Source organism: Mustela erminea, chromosome 6 (assembly GCF_009829155.1).
Source record: "Mustela erminea isolate mMusErm1 chromosome 6, mMusErm1.Pri, whole genome shotgun sequence".
NCBI lineage: Eukaryota > Metazoa > Chordata > Mammalia > Carnivora > Mustelidae > Mustela > Mustela erminea.
The window spans coordinates 116,601,373-116,618,899 of NC_045619.1; the positions used below are offsets into that span (position 1 = coordinate 116,601,373).

The 17,527-nt window shown below is 48.5% G+C and overlaps 1 protein-coding gene across 2 annotated transcripts in view; it reads left to right on the top strand.

The window, feature by feature from the left end:
• The first annotated feature begins 4,202 nt into the window (after window positions 1–4,202).
• CAMK1D (calcium/calmodulin dependent protein kinase ID) overlaps window positions 4,203–17,527 on the top strand; it is a 436,223-nt gene continuing 422,898 nt past the window's right edge. Inside the window, exon 1 of one of the 2 annotated variants that reach the window (XM_032349418.1) lies at window positions 4,203–4,668. In XM_032349418.1, coding sequence (XP_032205309.1) covers window positions 4,577–4,668 — 92 coding nt within the window. In that variant the 5' untranslated portion in view covers window positions 4,203–4,576. The remainder of the gene's footprint in view (window positions 4,669–17,527) is intronic. The other variant, XM_032349415.1, reaches the window with a different exon arrangement.

The following is a 17,527-nucleotide window of genomic DNA, read 5'->3' on the forward strand; positions in this document are numbered from 1 at the left end:
CTTTATGACCCAGGTTTGTGACTAAAGCTTCTTTTAGTCTTTGCCTTCTCCAGTAGAGATCTGAAATGACAATATTGAGTCCTTCTTGAGTATGCCTCCCTGACAAGCTGCTTCTCACAGAGGTGGCCCTTCTTTCTGATTCCTCATTCAGCTATGCTTTTCCTAGATATTATTGTCCTCTAAACTGGCAACAACTTATGCTAATCATCAGTATATAGAACATATGCTCTAGTAACTCTTTTACCTATTTTTAAAAACTAAGTACACAATTTAAGATGCTAAAACTTTTGCAGTATTTATGAGATGAGGCTCTAACATCAAAGTGTTGTCAAACAATCCTTTTGATGGAGAGGAAAGAACCCAGCTTTTAGGAAGGAAATGTTTTCCCCTGTCATATTTCTTGTTGAGATTTCAGTTTTTCATGGAGAGTGGATCTATATGAGGTCACCTAATAGAATATTTTTGATTAATACAATTTGGACCAAAGAGTTTTGAAGTTTTCAAAGATTAATTATATTCTTTTTAAAATTCAATTCAATTCAATCATGAGACAGAGAGAGAGAGAGAGAGAGCACAAGCAGGGGAAGCTGCAGGCTCCCTGTGGAACAAGGACCCAGATGCGGGACTTGATCCTAGCACCCCGAGATCATGACTTGAGCCAAAGGCAGATGCTTAACTGACTGAGCCACCTAGGCATCCCAACGTTGATGCTATTCTTGATAAGCTTTATGTCAAATGAAAAAAAAATCATTGATTTGCAAGTCCTAAAAATTATTGAATTTATGTATCATTCTCCCTTCTACAACCTGCATTTTACAGGTTCAGGGACATCAAGTATTTTTTGTGACCTGGGCCTTAAGTCTAGTTTCCTGGATTTCTAATTCTTTCCACTGCCCCAGTTTGTCTTGTCAGCTTATCACTTTAGGTACAAAAGATCAAATAGAGGTAATTTAGAAAATTTCAGATTTAGTTTATGAATCGCTCTATATAGTATTTATCTCCCTTACACCATCTGCCCCGTTCTGAACCTGGGCCACACAAACTTGATGATCTATTGGCAAGAGGGTTGGTGGGGGAAAAGTTTGATGGGCATAATATTAGTAACTACTTAATGACGTGTTACTAAAAGTACCTCTGGGACGCCTGGATGGCTCAGTTGGTTATGCATCTGGCTTCAGCTCAGATCATGATCTCCAGGTCTAGGGATCAAGCCCCGTGTCAGGCTCCCTGCTCAGTGGGGGTTTGCTTCTCCCTCTTCTCCTCCCTCTGCACCCACCCCACCCCTCACTGTTCATGCTTTCTTTCTCTCAAAGAAATAAAATCTTTTAAACAAATACTTCTTTGGGCTCTTTAAGCAAAATTGTAAGAGCTTTAAGAAAATATAAAGACTTGGGACCTAACTTTTGTAATCTAGAACATGTGACAGGTTTTCTAGAGTGGAATTGTTGGGGAAGTGATAGCTTTTGATGGATAGATAATAAAGGACAGTGGAGGTGGGGTAGAATCACGAGACTGGTGGCCATCACCTGCCTCTTTAGAAAAACATGGCAGGCTGAAGGAAATGGTCAGTTACTGGAAAACAGTCCAAGAGAGGGTCCTGGAGCTAACAGACTTGGACAGTGTACAGTCCAAGGCATAGCCATACTTTGGAAATGGTGGATTTTGTTTTCCAATGCAATCTCCAGGATCAGAATCTTTTATTTTACTTGGAGTTCAGTAAGGGAGAAATGACCATAGCGAAGCCACACAGTTTGTCTTTGGCATTTCTGCCTCCTTGGGGATCCATTCCTTTGGGTCTGGCCTCCTTAGCTCTGCATTAAATGTTTGCATCTTTTCTCTGGGACTTAGTCCAGCTGAGTATGACTTGATAATGCTGAATGAACATCATTACAAAATTTGGAAGAGAAAGAAGATTCTCTATAGCTTTTACATCAGTACAACAAATATCAAATAGCTGTCTTGATTCTATTTCATTTCTTTGTCCATCTTATGCCCATTCATCTGTCAGTTACTATGTGTGAGTTACCATGCTAGGTGCTGGGCATACAGTGGTACAAAAGGCTATGTGTTCCCTGACCTCATGGACATTGCATGCTGATTGGTAAAGTCACAGCCATAGAGCCAAGTGCCGTCTTCCTCTGATTCCCCTTTACTTTTGTTCCTCCTGGACAATGCCTCTCTTTGATAGGGAGAGAGAGAACATCAGCATATCTTTAGTTCTGCTGACAAAAGCTGAGGTTGAGGATTGTCTTCAGGGGCTCTGGTGGCTGATCCTTAGGCTAGGAGCAAGGGTGAAATGGAGAGGAAAGAACTGAGTAAGAAGGAGGAGAATGGGAGGAAGGGAAGGAGGGAAGATAAGATGCTCATAGTAGGGCATGGGAGGGTGTCTACTAGCATCTTAGTTATTCCCAGTTCCAACTCTTCATATTGCTTACTGAAGCTTTGACAGAAATGAAAGATATTCTAGTTCCTTGAATCCAGTTCTGGCTGAAAGAGGTGCTATTTGCCTTCTGCTTTGTAATCTGTCCTGGAAGGTTCACTTACCCATGTAGTCTGTTTATAACAGCTGAGTAATACTGAATTTCCCCTGGACAGCCTGGAGAGCCTTAAACGAACAGCCCTTGGAAGACAGGAAATCAGCATGGAGGTGTGGAGGGATGGGCAGGTCATGGTATCTTTTGACCTCCTTGGGGTTGGAGAAAGGGAGGCGGGGAAGGACTGGCAGTGTCCAGACAGTGTCAGGGAGAGCACTGGGCCTGCATCCACTCTGTCAGACCCAGGAAGAAGATGCTGGGCGAAGTTTCCCTTTCAGGGAGTAGATCCCCCCCCCCCCACCTTCACAGTAAAATTGGAACAGTCCTGGGAAAATGGGGCAGGTGTCAACTAACAATCAAGAGAGGAGGCTGTTTATTCAAGTCTAAAGAGGGGCCAGGGGCATTACAGGAGCGGGAGCCATAATCTGCATGCAAGGAAAACTATTTTCTGAATCAAGAGGTAGTCCCTTCAGGTTGGGAACAGGGATCTGCACTTGGATCCCCCTCTGAAAGCTGGACATGGGAGAAGGTTGGGCAATCAAAGAGCATCTTCTAGATGGGAGGCTAGAGGGAACCCCGGTTCCCTTTTCTCTAGCCAATAGGAAAGGATGTTTCCAGTACAAGCTGCGCCTCCGGGTACCCTACTAAGCCCACTGCAAAGGGCTAAGGAGGGGGCAGCCCTCCTTTTGAGAAGGGTGTGGAGTAGACCTTCACTTTTCACTAAGCAAGAGGAGAGGGGGGAGAAACCAGGGGGTGCCAAACAGGAGCGAAGGCGGCCAGGCCCGCTGGCAGTTCCAGTCCCGGGACCGAGGCCGCCCGAGAGGGTCACGGAACCCGCGCCGGGCGGTCCCCGAATCCACCCGCAGCCTGAGCGCCTAGTAACTCTGGGAGTCCAGCTCCCAAAAGGAAAAGGAGGCGGCGCCTGGCACGTCCTGCGCGTCCCCGGCCCCGAGGCTTCCAGGCTTTCTCTTCGCCACGAGGCCCCCTCCCCCGGCCAGAATTTGACGCGAGCGCCGATTTTGGTGCAATGCGAATTAGCTCTAGTCGCCGAGTCGGGAGGGACGGACAGGCTCCGGGAGCGCCAGAAGCGGGCGGGCTCGGCGGGGCCGGAGTCAACGCCCACCTCCGCCTGCATCCCCACCGCTCCTCCTGTCGCCATAACAACTGACCCCCGCCCGCCAGCTCCGCGCAGCCCCGGGACGCACGGGCCACTGGCCCGCGCGCTCGGGGAAAGCGCCCCCACCCTTGTCGCCTCGGATCCGGGCTACCTCGCACTCCCGCCCCCACCCCGCTGCTGCCAAGCACAACGCAGAGGCGCCCCCTCCCGCCGCCAAGTAGGAAAGCCCTCGCGCCCCGGAGACTTGACTGCCGAATTAATAAAGCACCTGAATCAGGGGCTAGGGTCCTCCCGCGCGCGCCCCGGCGCCTTGCACCTGCCGAGGTCCCCCGCACCGGCCCTATCCGGGGCTTCAGGGCGCGCGCCGCGGCCAGCCGACGGCGGTGCCCCGCGCCCCGTGTACAGAGCTCTCGGGGAGCAGGACATCCCCGAAGGCGGCAGCACGCCGGAGGCGGGGAGGCGGGAGGCGGCCGGGGCGCGCGGGGAGGGCGGGGAGCCCGCGGGAGGAGGAGGAGGTGGAGGGGGAGGAGAGAGAGGGAGCAGGGCGGGCGGCGGGGAGGGAGAAGGGAGGCAAGAAAGTAGCAAAAGTGAGGCTGGCAGCCGGCGGCAAAGGAGCGGGTCGAGCGGCGGCGGCGGCAGGAAGTCTGTGCCCGAGACGAGCAGAAATTAGAGCCAGGGAGGGACCGCGGCGGCGGCGAGAGTGAAAGAGGAAACTGCAGAAGAGGAAGCTCTGCCGCAGCACAAAGTCTCCTCCGGCTCCCGCGCCGAGCATCCCCGCGCGCCCGCCCCAGCCCTCCCGGACCGGCTCGCCGCTGCTGCCTGCGCCCCTGTCGCTGGGCGCCCCCTCCTCAGCGCGCCCACCCCGGCCCCACGCGCCCCGGCCGCGCCGCCTCGCCGCCCTCCGCACACGTCGCCCTCGTCTGCCATGGCCCGGGAGAACGGCGAGAGCAGCTCCTCCTGGAAAAAGCAAGCTGAAGACATAAAGAAGATTTTCGAGTTCAAGGAGACCCTCGGAACGTAAGTGGGGCTCCGGGAGAGAAGGGTGGAGGTACCAGCGGCCGTGGGTGCACAGGCAGCGCCTGCTGCCACCACCGCCAGCCACCGCGGCAGGAACCGGCTGGTCGCCGCGTCCTCATTGTCGGGTTCTCGGCTCTGCGGAGCCCCCCGCGTGTCCAACGCCTGGGTCTGCGTCCCTCGGGCACGGGTGGGCACCACTCTCCGGCCGGGGCGAGAGGAGCTCCGAGCTTTTGGGAGGACAGTCACCAGCAGGCGACTTTCCACTTCCCCTGACACCGCCACCCTCTCGACTTATTTCTCCCCACGCGTGACTGTGGGCTGAGAATGGTGGATATGAGTGTTTACTGGCTGTGTGTGTTTACTCACCGTGTGTATGGGCACACCGTGTAGATGAGAGATAGGGTCTCGAGAAAATGGGGCTCCGGTCATTCCCTTTGCTGTCTGTCCTTCCATCGTGTGTTCTTATAGAATCGACATCTGCACGTACTAGGTGTAGGCAACACTTTGGATGCCACGCGATTATGGAAGGGAAGAATTTCGCAGTGTTCAGGGTCACGTGTGGGTAAAGCCTTCCCTGAGCGTGTGTCTGTTTCACACAGGCTCAGCCACACACGCTGGCCTGCATGTCTTCAGGAGGGTCTGTGAGTGTCTCTATACAGGCGACTCCTCTCTCAGGCTGTGTTCAGTCCAAGTGTTGGTGGTTGCGTGGCAAGAAAGCTGAAACACTCAGAAGTCGGCATGAATGCCCCAAGCATGGGCTGCTCAGTTCAGCGACTGCTCTCTTTCTGCCCAGGAGTTGGTTTTTGTTTGTTTTGTTTTGAAGCGCCCCAGAATAGTTAGGGAGGCTGATAGTGAAAGACAATCAGGCACTGCTGGGTGAGTCTGAAGTTCAGGTTATTTTTTCCCCTCATATGATCAGTATCTGCTGGTGATCAGTATCTGTCAGTGTATATATTCGCTCACACGCACACATGTGCTATATGAACTGAACATTTTGTAGGGGTTTATGGAGGTGTTGATTAGGCTGGGAAGAGAAAGAGGAGGTGTTTGGTGAGATAAATCACTGTGTTCTTCCTTCTTCCTTTCCTTCCCTTTCCCCCCCTTCCCTTGTTTTTGTGATTGGTTTGCTTTCCCAGAATCACATTTTCCCACCCAGATTGTCTGCTGCCCCCTACTCAGGGTCCATGGTGGGTGGTCATTATGTCCCTCACCGCCACCCCCTACATCTGCAGTGGATCCCCCAGGGCGAAGTTGTGAAGGCAGCATTCCCAAGAAGGCACCTTGGCAAGGCTGAGAATAGGGTCTCCCAGCTGTGTTGCTGCACTTTGGGGAGGGCACCTGTGGGTATAGACTTTCTACCTTTGTTGGGATGAAAACGGAAAGGACTTGGCCTTTTTAATAGAGAGGGGTTTGGGACTGCCTCCCTCAGCATGGCCAGTTAGGGGGTGAGTTTTGGTCAAAACTTTTGAGTGTTGCTATTGAGGTTTATTCGGATATGGGGTTTTGATGCTGGGATGCTCAAGTTACGAAGCAAGAAGCATGCCCTTGCTTGTCATCCTGAGACCGGTTATGTGGCTGCAGATGAGGGCATGGGAGAGAGTGGAATCTCGGTGTGTGGGAATTCCTTCCTTTGTGTGGCACATCTCCACCTGAGCCCCTCACTCTGGTCCCCCTGCCTGTAGCCTCCAGGTGGGCAGAGACGCCTCCCCCTAATCAACCTGCTTTTCAGGAGAGCCCTGCAGCCTCCCCTCTGCCGCAGCCAGGCCTCTGAAGCTCAGTGAGCTGTGGCTTTATTGAGTGGCTCCTGCTGTAGCAGGCGCTGTTTGGGGGTGACTGCGGGTGGTTTTCCCTCTAGGAAGGATGGGGATTTGCCTTCTGGAACCAGAGAGGCCAGTGGAGCTGTGGCAGAACAGTCTCTTGGACTCTGGTCAGGTGCCCGGTGAACTTGGGCATGGGTCTCTGTTGGGGTCCCGAAGCTTTGCCTTCTGCCTTGGAAATAATTCTTTGAAAAGAAGCTTCCCACTGAGGCCCTGTGGTGCTGGCATGGGTTCTAAAAGAGTCTAACACAAATAATTAAATGATCAAAATGTTTTTACTCAATGACAGAATAATAATAGTCATTATAGGTGACTTTCTTAAAGGAATACCAAGCATCAGGCATTGTTGTAAGTGCCTTACATGTATTTCACTCTCAGAATAAGCTTAGAAGTTGGGTTTTGCTGTTATTCCCAATTGGCAGATGGGAAAAATGAGGCAACGGAGAGATTAAGTGACTTGCCAAACACGAGCTAGTTCCAGGCAGAACTACTCGTCGTGATCCATATGGGGTAGAGCTAATTTGTGGCTTATGTAACAGCAAACGTTTTCTAATAATTTGATTTAACGTGAGTATTTGGAAAGCTAATTTTAACAGTAATGCAAAGAAAACATCGTTGTGGTAACATTTCAAAGCTTGTGGAATATCAGCTTTATTTTGTCTCCTTGAACTTCCCAGCAGTGGTCTGAAGTTCAGTATGCTTGTTTCACCTGGGGCCAACCCCAGTGACCTTGCCAGAGTCCAGACAGAGAGGTTGCTTCCAGTCTTGTCTATGCAGATGTGGATTCTGGACCCCTCTTCTGTCTGTAATGAAACCTTGTGTAAGACAAAGGCATCACTCAAGATTGGGATTCATTTCCAAGGTACTCTGAAGCTCCAAGTCATTTTGTTTGTCACACCTTCCCCACATGCCTTCAGGATCCTAAGGCAGGAAAGCCCTGCCAGGAGCCAGACTGTCATCTCACAGTGTTAAAATGCTTTTAAAATAAAGCATCGTAAAGGCCCAAGGAGCACACTTTGCCAGCATTTGTCCTCTGATATCTAGCTGCCTGATTCAGGTACCTTTCCCTGCGGAGCTAGAACATTTACTGTTGAAGCCAGGGGGTTGAGTCATTTAGTTGGTGTGGTCAGAGGGGCCTTGCTGGAGGCCGGGGGCCAAATGGGAGGGAAGGCGGGCCCAGGAGCATGGGAAGGGGGTAAAGGAAGCTAAGGACAGCCTAGGCAAAAGGATCTGTCTTTGGGGTTTGGGCCTGGGTTAGCTCATGTGCCTCTGAGTCAGGCCTCAGGAAGAACCTCCCAACCAGTGGGCTGCATGTAACTTACTTTGAAAGGGAATTCCAGAACCTGACCATAGCTCTGAATAAGGTGAACGATCTAATTACTAGTTAGTAATCAACGACATGTTTTCTGATCCTTGGCACACTGTGAGAGCAAATACATGTTGTGTAACAGCAAATTAGGGGTAGTGAACATTTCCTTCAGTGTATTTGCCAAGGCTCTTCAGATCGCCTCTATTGGAGATACCTTTCAACGACTTCTGAAATTACAAAAAATATTGATAATTTGCCGCTCGGAGAAGACTATGGATGGAAAGAAAGCTTTGGCGTGGTGTCAGAAGTACCCCAGACTCACGGAAATCACTTCTGTAATTCCCATACCATGATATCCTTCTGAACAGAGGAGGCCTCTGTTCTTGGCATGACACAGAATGATTGTCCCAATATACCTCCTTTCCTCTGGAGTATAGGAAATGGCATGTCCTAGAAAATAGATCATCTCTGCAGGGTGTGAATACATGGTTTTCTTATAGACTGAACATTTTACAGGGAAATAACTGCTGTCTGTAGGGGGCTGGGCTGGGCTTCGTGGAGAGTTTGAGCCTGGCTTCCAGGTCTGGCTCAGCCACTAATGGGTTGTGTGGCCTGTGGGCCTCTTGGTCAGTTGTCCACATTACCTTCTCCCTGTCTCAGCTTTCTCCTCTCTAAAATCAGGGTGTGGGGCAGGGAAGGCAAGATGGTTTTCATGTGCCCTTACAGCCCTGAGATTTTATGGCTCGACTGTGCAAGGAAACTACTCACTGGGGATCCTTACAAGCCTTCCACGTGTGGCTAGTGCCGCTCATTTCTGTTTGGAGCGACGTTGTTAGGCCCATGCTAGTAGCAGAGTGAAATAGCTCTGGACAGGAAGTCTTATCCCACTTAATGTCTATAGCATAGTGCGGCCGCTTTTTCATTAAATGAGTGCCTGCTGGTGCTGCTTTAGGAAGGGTATAAATAGAAATATCCATGGGGCAAGCATGGTCTTTTCTCACTCGTATCATACTTATACTCCTTATTCTGAAATTGCTCAGTAAATACACCTGTTGAGGACACAGATGATTGGTTTATCTGGAAGCCCCAGGGGAAAACACACTCAGTAGTGCTTTTTTTGGCATGTAGGCAGTGGGCGGGGGAGGGGTAGAATGCAAAGCTGCTTCAGGTGGTTTGTATGTTTGACTGGCTGATTTAATAGTATTTATTATGTGATTAGTCAGATTTTTAGAGTCTGGGTGAAACATTTGAAAGAATATCACCAATGGGGCACCTGGGTGGCTCAGTGGGTTAAAGCCTCTGCCTTCGGCTCAGGTCATGATCCCAGGGTCCTGGGATTGAGCCCCGCATCGGGCTCTCCGCTCAGTGGGGAGCCTGCTTCCCCCTTTCTCTCTGCCTGCCTCTCTGCCTACTTGGGATCTCTCTCTCTGTGTCAAATGAGTAAATAAAATCTTTAAAAAAAAAAAATAAAGAAAGAAAGAATATCACCAAGTGGACCATGGCAGCAGAAGCCCCTAGATTTCTCCCGTAGTGTATATCCCAGCTGTGGTATTTGTTAGGAGTTTGTATTTCTCAGCTCTCTAGTTTGGGAGGGCAGGATATAAATTCAGCCTCTCATACATTTCAAGATAGCTACTGAGCGTCTACTATATTCTAGGCACTGTGGGGCATAGCTGCAAACAACCAACCAAAAAATGCCTGCCCTCTTGGAGCTTACCTTCTGGTAGGAGAACCAGGAAATGAAGAAGGTAAGTAAGTAAAATGTAGAGTATGGTGCCTAGTACACACGTGAGGGAGAATATCCAAGCAGGGAAGGGGGGTTTTGTAGAGTGGGGTGATGGCAGCTTGAAGCCTGGTAGTCATGGATGGCCTCGCTGAGCAGCTGATATTTGAGTACCATCTAAAGGAGTCCTGGAACATCTGAAGGAAGAATGTTCCCATGAGAGGGGACAGCAGGAGATGAGAGCCTGGCGGGAAGCTTGTTTGCTTCCTGTTTCCAAGAGGCATGTGTGGCTGGAAGTGGGTGGTCAGGGGTGGAAGGTGGGAGCTGAGCTAAGAGAGCGAGGAATTGGAGGGGGCAAGGCAGAGGGGAGATTGGACTCATGCATGACCTTTGTAGACCGTTGTCGAAACTTTGCCTTTGTGCTGAGAGATGTGGGAGACATTGGAGGATTTTGAGCAGAGGAGAACCTTGATCTGACTCAGGTGTTTCCATCATCACTGTACTTGTGGTATTGAGGACGGACCGGTGGGCTCTGGCGTAGAAGTGAGGAGACCAGCTTGGGAGCCATTGCAATGATCCAGGTGAGAGACAGGTGGTTTAGAAGGAGGAAGTAGCTACGGAGGTGATGAGAAGCGATTGGATCCTGGATATTTTTGGAAGAGACAGCAGAAAAGAATTGTTGTGGTTGGGTGTGAGATTCTCCAAGGCTTTGGGGGTTGAAAGAATCGTGCCATTGGCTGGTTTTGGTCAGTTTATGCAAGGATTTTCTGAGTGTCTGCTCCATCCCTGCTCTGGGAGGATCTTGGAAACAGTTTAGCATGTGAGCTACATTTGGGCTTCTGGGCCCCCCTCATGAGTGACTCCTGCATTTCAAGGTGAATTTCCTTCCCTCTGAGTTTATGTCTGGAGAGGGCTTTTGAATGCCTCCTCCTTGGTCACAGAGGGAAAGTTGTGATAGGCTGGATATTTTAGCTTCTAGAAGAATTGCTTAATTTTCTGTGAAAATGCTGGGGTTTCCCTTAGAACTATCAATGGGAAGAGCTAGCTCACCTTGACAGGTGGGCCTATAACTCTTATCTCTCTCTTTGTGTGTGTGTATTTATATTTATCTCTCGTATATAACTCTATCCTATAACTTGTAACTCACTTAATTTGGTGATTTAAAGCCCAAATATTCTGTGAAAAATAATAAACATGAGCATTCCTGCTGCTCCTTTCTTTGACAGGATGTTTTGTTATTTGGAGAGGAAAAGCCAAATGCTTTTCTTGATTGGGAAAAAGATAACAAACACTGGTCTTATTGGTGAGTGCAGTGGGATTTGGGAAGTTACGCTTTGGGTAGAGAGCTTGTTCCAGAAGGGGCTAATAGGGACTGTGTCTCAGGCAAAAACTTCTGGTTCAAACGTGGCCACTGAATGAACAATAATTAGACTTAGTAGGTAGATATTCGTGTTACCTCAGGGGAGGATTTTAGGGGTTAATTTGTTGAGTTTTTCTTTAGCTGGGTCTCCGTAAATCCCTTTAATCTTTCCCTTCCTCAAATAAATCTCCTTAAATCCCCTGCAATCTCTCTTCTCCTCCTCCTCTCTCCTCTGGGACAGCTTAGGCATTGGTCCAGTGGTGGACTGTCACATTGCTGATCAACTTGCACCCACAGTGGTAAACCTCCAACCTCACATCTCCAATCCTTACCAGATTTCCCAGAAATTACCAGGGAGTCCACAGCCCCCTGGGGACCCATATTTTTAACTGAAGAAGGAACAGCTTCTGGGTGGCCAGCAGGAAGGCTAGTGTCCTAGTCAGTTGTCTTGAGTTTCTTTTCTGGCTGAAGATGGTCAACCCAAAGTGTATGTAGCTAAAACAGAAGGATATGTAGACTCTGGGAGAGATGCTATCCTAATTTTCTTTCTCAGTTCGTGTTGGTTATGCCCCTTTGACATTCTTTGGTGCAGGAAACCACTTTTATCTTGGGTTAGCTATCACGAGATCCTGCTTGATTTCTAAGAAAATGTTTATTATGCAGCAAATGGCTTATTTAGGTTCCAGTCAGATCAAGGCTAACTTCTAAATGGATGCTACTGGCCAGGTTCATTCAGTAGCACACTGAGTTCATTCCATGTCTCTAGCGATCAGCTCTGTGCCTTGTGCTGTTTTTCCTAGTTATTTCAGGGTTCAAAAAACAGGGATTCTGTCTTCTGGGTAACACCAAATCTTGAGGATAAGCATTGAAAATAGCATATTTGCTGAGGCCAGGTAGGAGAGGCCTTAGGAGGTCTTGACCCTTAATGGAAAGGTGGCTCCAGCAGAACCATTCCAACCATGTGCTTCTGGAGAGGTTCCTCAATCTTTCTGAGTTAAGATGGGGATGGAAGTTGTTGCCTTGTGGGATTCTTGTAAGGATTCAATGATGTATAGGAGGTGCCTGGCACATCATTGGGATTAAGTAAACGGTAGCTGTCATCAACTCTAGTTGCTTTCAGCAGCTGTGGTTGAGGGGGACCGCCTATGGAAATTCAGGGCTAGGACCATGGGGAAGAACATGTCAGGATCTGTTGGAAACTGATTTTTGGAAGCTCTTGTTGCAAATATGCAGAATGGTGCCTATTTGACCTCCCCCCACTCCCCTGCCCACATTGATTTACAAAACTATCAACAAGTCTTCAGTCAGCCATGGATGTTTCATTGCTGGGTGTTTTACACAGCACCATAGTGAGTAGCTAAGTGTGTAGGCTCTGAGGCACTAGGACCTGAGTGCAAATCCTGGTCCACTGCTTCTCAAATTATTGAAAATTTCGTTTTGGGCAAATTATTTGGCCATTCTCAGCCTCATGTCCATAAAACAGGATAAAACCAGCACTTAATCTCAGGGCTATAGGGAGAATTTAAGGAGAGCCCATGAAAACTACTCAGTACAGTGTGTGGCCCATGAACATGTTCTCAGGAAACGCTCGTTCCCGCTCATTAGCCCCTGTGGTTCTGGAACACAGCTCCTCAGAGGCCATTTGCACAGATCTGGGGGGTTCGTGGAGCCATTCGGCATTTGCTCGCCCCAGGAGGATTATTAGTTTGTAGAGTGCTAGCATTAACCAAGAGACTCCGCCTGAAACGTCCTCCCGGCCAGCTCCTGTGCTGGAGTGACCTAGTTCACTGTGTATCACGGGCTCATTCCTTCCTCTGGTTATCTCATCAGCTTTGTCTCTGCACCTCTCCCTGTAGCCTGAGCTGGGGCTTTTGTTTTGTTTTGTTTTAGCCTGTCCCTGTCTGCATCAGCTTGTGCAACAGTTCTCTGAGCAGTTTCTGTCTTCCCAAACAGCACACAGGTCTCCGTGGCTCTGCCTCGGCTTCAATGTGCTTTTCCTTGCTGAGAATGGTTACCAGGTGTCAGCTTCTTTTCTCAGTGAATAGAAGGTTCTGATGTGAGGGCTTAAGTACTTTATTTGCCACATGACAAAACATTGTGGAGTTTTGTAGTTTAAAGCTGGTATGTCCTGAATTGATTTAAGAAATGGCAGCATGCCTGTGAGTACACCACATGGGCACGTGTAACAATTTATTTAAAAATATCTTTATGGGGGATTGCTGGGGGGGCGTGGGATAAGATTTCAAAAGTTTCATTTCCCAGGTCTCAGGATACAGGCGTTGACAGTTGGGGTGCGAATATCCACCGCATTAGGCCAGATCCCTTGTCTTGGTCTCACCACGTTAGTCCTTCTTTTTTTTTTTTTTTTTTTTAAGATTTTATTTATTTATTTGACAGAGAGAGATCACAAATAGGCAGAGAGAGAGGAGGAGGCAGGCTCCCTGCTGAGCAGAGAGCCCAATGTGGGACTCAATCCCAGGACCCTGAGATCATGACCTGAGCCAAGGCAGCGGCTTAACCCACTGAGCCACCCAGGCGCCCCACCACGTTAGTCCTTTTAATGGCCGAAGTCTGGGGTGACAATTTATTGGGACCTCTGTAATGGAGTGAGCAGGGGAAGAAAAGTCTCTGACATTCCTATGTGACAGAGGACCTCCCTGTCTGTCATAACCTGTGACGCCCATCAGTGCAATTGCCTTTACACCAAATGGAATTGGGTGCTGTAACTGGAACCGTCAAGGTTTTCAGTACAGCCTCCAAAGTCCCTGATTTTCAAGTGATCCTTTTGCCTGCCTACTCCCACAACTCTGTGCCCTCTAATTCTAAGACCTACAGTATTGTGGGGGAAAAGACACCCCCACAAAAAACAAAGCCCCAAAGCCCCAAATCTTCTGTAGCATTAGAAAACTTGTGGGTAGAGGGAGGAGAGTGGGAGGTCTGGCAGAGGGTTGGAGTGGCAGGCATCCCACAGGGCTGGTGCCCCCTCCCCCCAAGTGTCCTTCTGTCTCTGGGCTGCCACTTTTTTTTTTTTTTAAGATTTTATTTATTTATTTATTTGACAGAGAGAGAGATCACAAGTAGGCGGAGAGGCAGGCAGAGAGAGTGGGGGAAGCAGGCTCCTCGCCGAGCAGAGAGCCCGATGCGGGACTCAATCCCAGGACCCTGAGATCATGACCTGAGCTGAAGGCAGAGGCTTAACCCACTGAGCCACCCAGACGCCCCGGGCTCCCACTTCTTTAGCCTTGATAGGAATGGCCACTTGAAAGTTGCCTTGAAACATGGGAAGATATGAACACCTTGAAAGAGGTTGAGGGCCCTGCCATTTAGGATATAAGCAGTTTTGAAGGAAGTGCTTTTTTTAGACACTTAACTGAAAAGAATTCATGTTTGAATGTAAGGCAGGAGGGAGATAGGTTAATTGTGGTCTTGGGACTCTGATGGGTTGCAACCTGGGAAGTGGAGGGCCGAGTGAGGCCCACTGGGGAGCCATGGCAAAGCTGAGTGCTTGCTGGCCTGGGGTCTCCAAGTGGGGGGTGTGATGGTGTGGCCTCTGTGTCTCCCTCATCCCTTCTCCCAGGACTAGGCCGGAACTGTTAGCACTGTGATCCAGCTATGTCAGTGACCCCAAAGTTCATCTAGGTTGGAGTAGGGTCCTAAGTGACCCCAAAATATTTCATTTGTTTAAGAAAAATATGCCTTGAAAAAGTTTGTAACGAACATTTGGAGCAGACCTTGCATAAAAGTTGGGGACAGCATGTATCTGATAATATGTGCAAGAATGCTATTGCTTGTGGGTTCTTTCTGCCTCTATTAGCATGCTCAGCAAAGATGGAGTTTGTGGTCTGGGTAAGGATAAAAAAGGAATGTGGGCTTCTTGTGGTCCTTTTGGCTCCTCTCGCAACTGGGATATAATAATAAGACAGTGTGTGTGTGTGTGTGTTTGTGTGTGTGTGTGTGTATGTGTGTTTAACTTTGGTAAAAAATACATAACTGAAAAGTTACCATTCTAAACCATTTTTAAGTGTATGGGTCAGTGGCATAGAGGATGCTCACAGTGCCTTGTGACCATCACCACCATCCATCTCCAGAGCCGAAGGCAGAGGCTTTAACCCACTGAGCCCCCCAGGCGCCCCCCAGAACTTCCTTCTTTTTCTTTTTTGTCCTCCTTGCTTTTTAAGGCAGGATAATATTCTCCGGTGTGTCTATACCCCACCGCATTTATTCATTCGTTTGTTGGTGCACACTTGGAGTTATTTCCGCCTTTTGGCTGTCGTGAATAATGCTGCATGGACATGGGGGTACCCGTATGTCTTCAAGTCCTGGCTTTCATTTCTCTTGGGTGTGTACCCAGAAGTAATGTTGCTGGATCATATGGTAATTCTCTGCTGAAATTTTGGGAGGGCCGCCATCTTGTTTTTCCCAGTCATGTGGTGTTTGGCTATTTGCAAAATGTTTTTACCCGCATGATTCAGTTATGGCCCTCACTTTATAGGTAAGGAAATGGAGGTTCAGAGAGGTCAAATGACTCACGGGAAAACACTGCTGAGCCGTAGCGGGAGTGGGAGGGGGTCTAAGTGTCTTCTGACTCCCCAGTTCAGTGCTCTTTCTCCTGTGTCACACAGCTTACAAGCTGATTCATGGAATTGATGTGAATAGGGAATATTAAAGAATGAAGGAGAAATGCCTCCACTTCTGTGGACGTGTTATGGTATGGTGAAGAGATGGGTTCCGATTTGTAACAACTGCTGATTTCCGTGGTATAAATACTCCCACATGGAACGGTTTCAAGCTGCCCATGGTTTAACAACCTACTACAGAATTCTTGCATCAGGCTCTCATGAGCAGGTATGAGGTGACTCCAGCATACCTCTAAAGGAAGTAGAGGTCAGGAGACTGGAGTTGAGGCTTACCTCCGTCACTTGAGAGCTGTGGAACCGTGATCTTATCCTCTCTATGTCTTGATTACCTTGTTTGTTAAATGGGATAATTATACCTGAATTACACCTGCTTACGTTACAGACCTGTTTTAAGTCCCAAATGAGATAAGGCATGTGTAGTAAGGCCTTATACAAATAGAAGGTATTATTATGTTATGAAGATTATAGCTTTAAAAGTATTCCTTTCTCGTAAATGTTAGTATCACGTATACTCTTTGAAACCTAGCTATCATCTTTTGGGCATTGTTCCCATAGGAGTTGGGCTGTGTGTCAGCCTTGACTCTGGAAGCATCAATAAAAACTAGAGTTTCAAAAAAAAAACAAAAAACTAGAGTTTCATGGTATAGTTTAACTGGCTCTATTCAGGTGTTTGTTGTTTGCCTTCTTAGTGCTTAAGTGATTGGTACATTAAGAAAAACTTAAAAAAAAAATCATGAAAGTAACATGTCACCCTAGCAGAGAATTTAAAAAATCCGGAAGAGTACAATAAAGAAGGCAATAAGAATTGACTTGTTGTTTGGGTGGGTCCTGGGTAGTGAGTTTCTCTAGAGGGTAGGGAGCTCTCAGGAGAGGCCTCAGAAGTCAGCTGTTGAGGCTACAGTCAGGCCGTGGTTATTTACTAGTTGCCATAAAAGTATTTAAGTATTTTACCATCTTGGTTGATTGAACCACTGTGCACAGATTGGGTATCTGCTCTGGGTACAGAGGTGGTGGTCTTTGTTGAGACTTGTGGGGGGGTGGGGGTGAGTGCCTTGTTGGGGTTATTGTAATGTTCCCATCTCTACCCTCATCAGCATCTCTAAATGTGTGCAGAGTCTGAAGTGGGAACAGAATCTGGTGCCAACAGGAGGACCTCCTCAAGAGACATCTGGTAGCCTAGTTAAATGTGTGGGAAGAGAGGTTAAACTATATCCAAGTGTTCCTGACTCTCCCTGGTTGGGGTGGGACAGGAGAACCTGGCTTCAGGCACTTCACTTATAAAATAAATACTGTTTGCTATAGACTGAATGTTTTGTCCCCTCTCCCCCAAATTCATATGTTGAAACCTAACCCCCAGTGTGGGATATTAGTAGGTGGAGCCTTTGGGAGGTGATTAGGTCATGGAAGTGAAGGCCTATGATGGAATTAGTACCCTTTGGTAAAAGAGACCCCAGGGAGCTCTAGGGCCTTTCCACCATGTGAGGACACAGTCAGAAGGTGGTCTTTTTTATTTTTGTTTTTTTAAAAGATTTTATTTATTTATTTGACAGATATCACAAGCAGATGGAGAGGCAGGCAGAGAGAGAGAGAGAGAGAGAAGCAGGCTCCCTGCTGAGCAGAGAGCCCGATACGGGACTTGATCCCAGGACCCTGAGATCATGACCTGAGCCAAGGCAGCGGCTTAACCCACTGAGCCACCCAGGCGCCCCCAGAAGGTGGTCTTATGTGAACCAGGAAGCGGGCCTTCACCAGACACCAAGTCTGCCAGCAGCCCTGTCTGGGACTTCCAGTCTCCAGGACTGTGAGAAGTCAGTTTCATTGTGTCTCAGCCGCTCAGCCCATGGCATTCTGTTATGGTAGCTGGGAGGGCCCAAGACACTTGCACACATATTTCTGACTACTACCAAAGTGCTCACACGCAAAACCTTCAAGCCAGCCTCTTTGGAACATAGTATTCATGATCAACTCATTCTTGCACTCAGAAGCTGAAGCCTGTCTAACTCCTGCATGGAT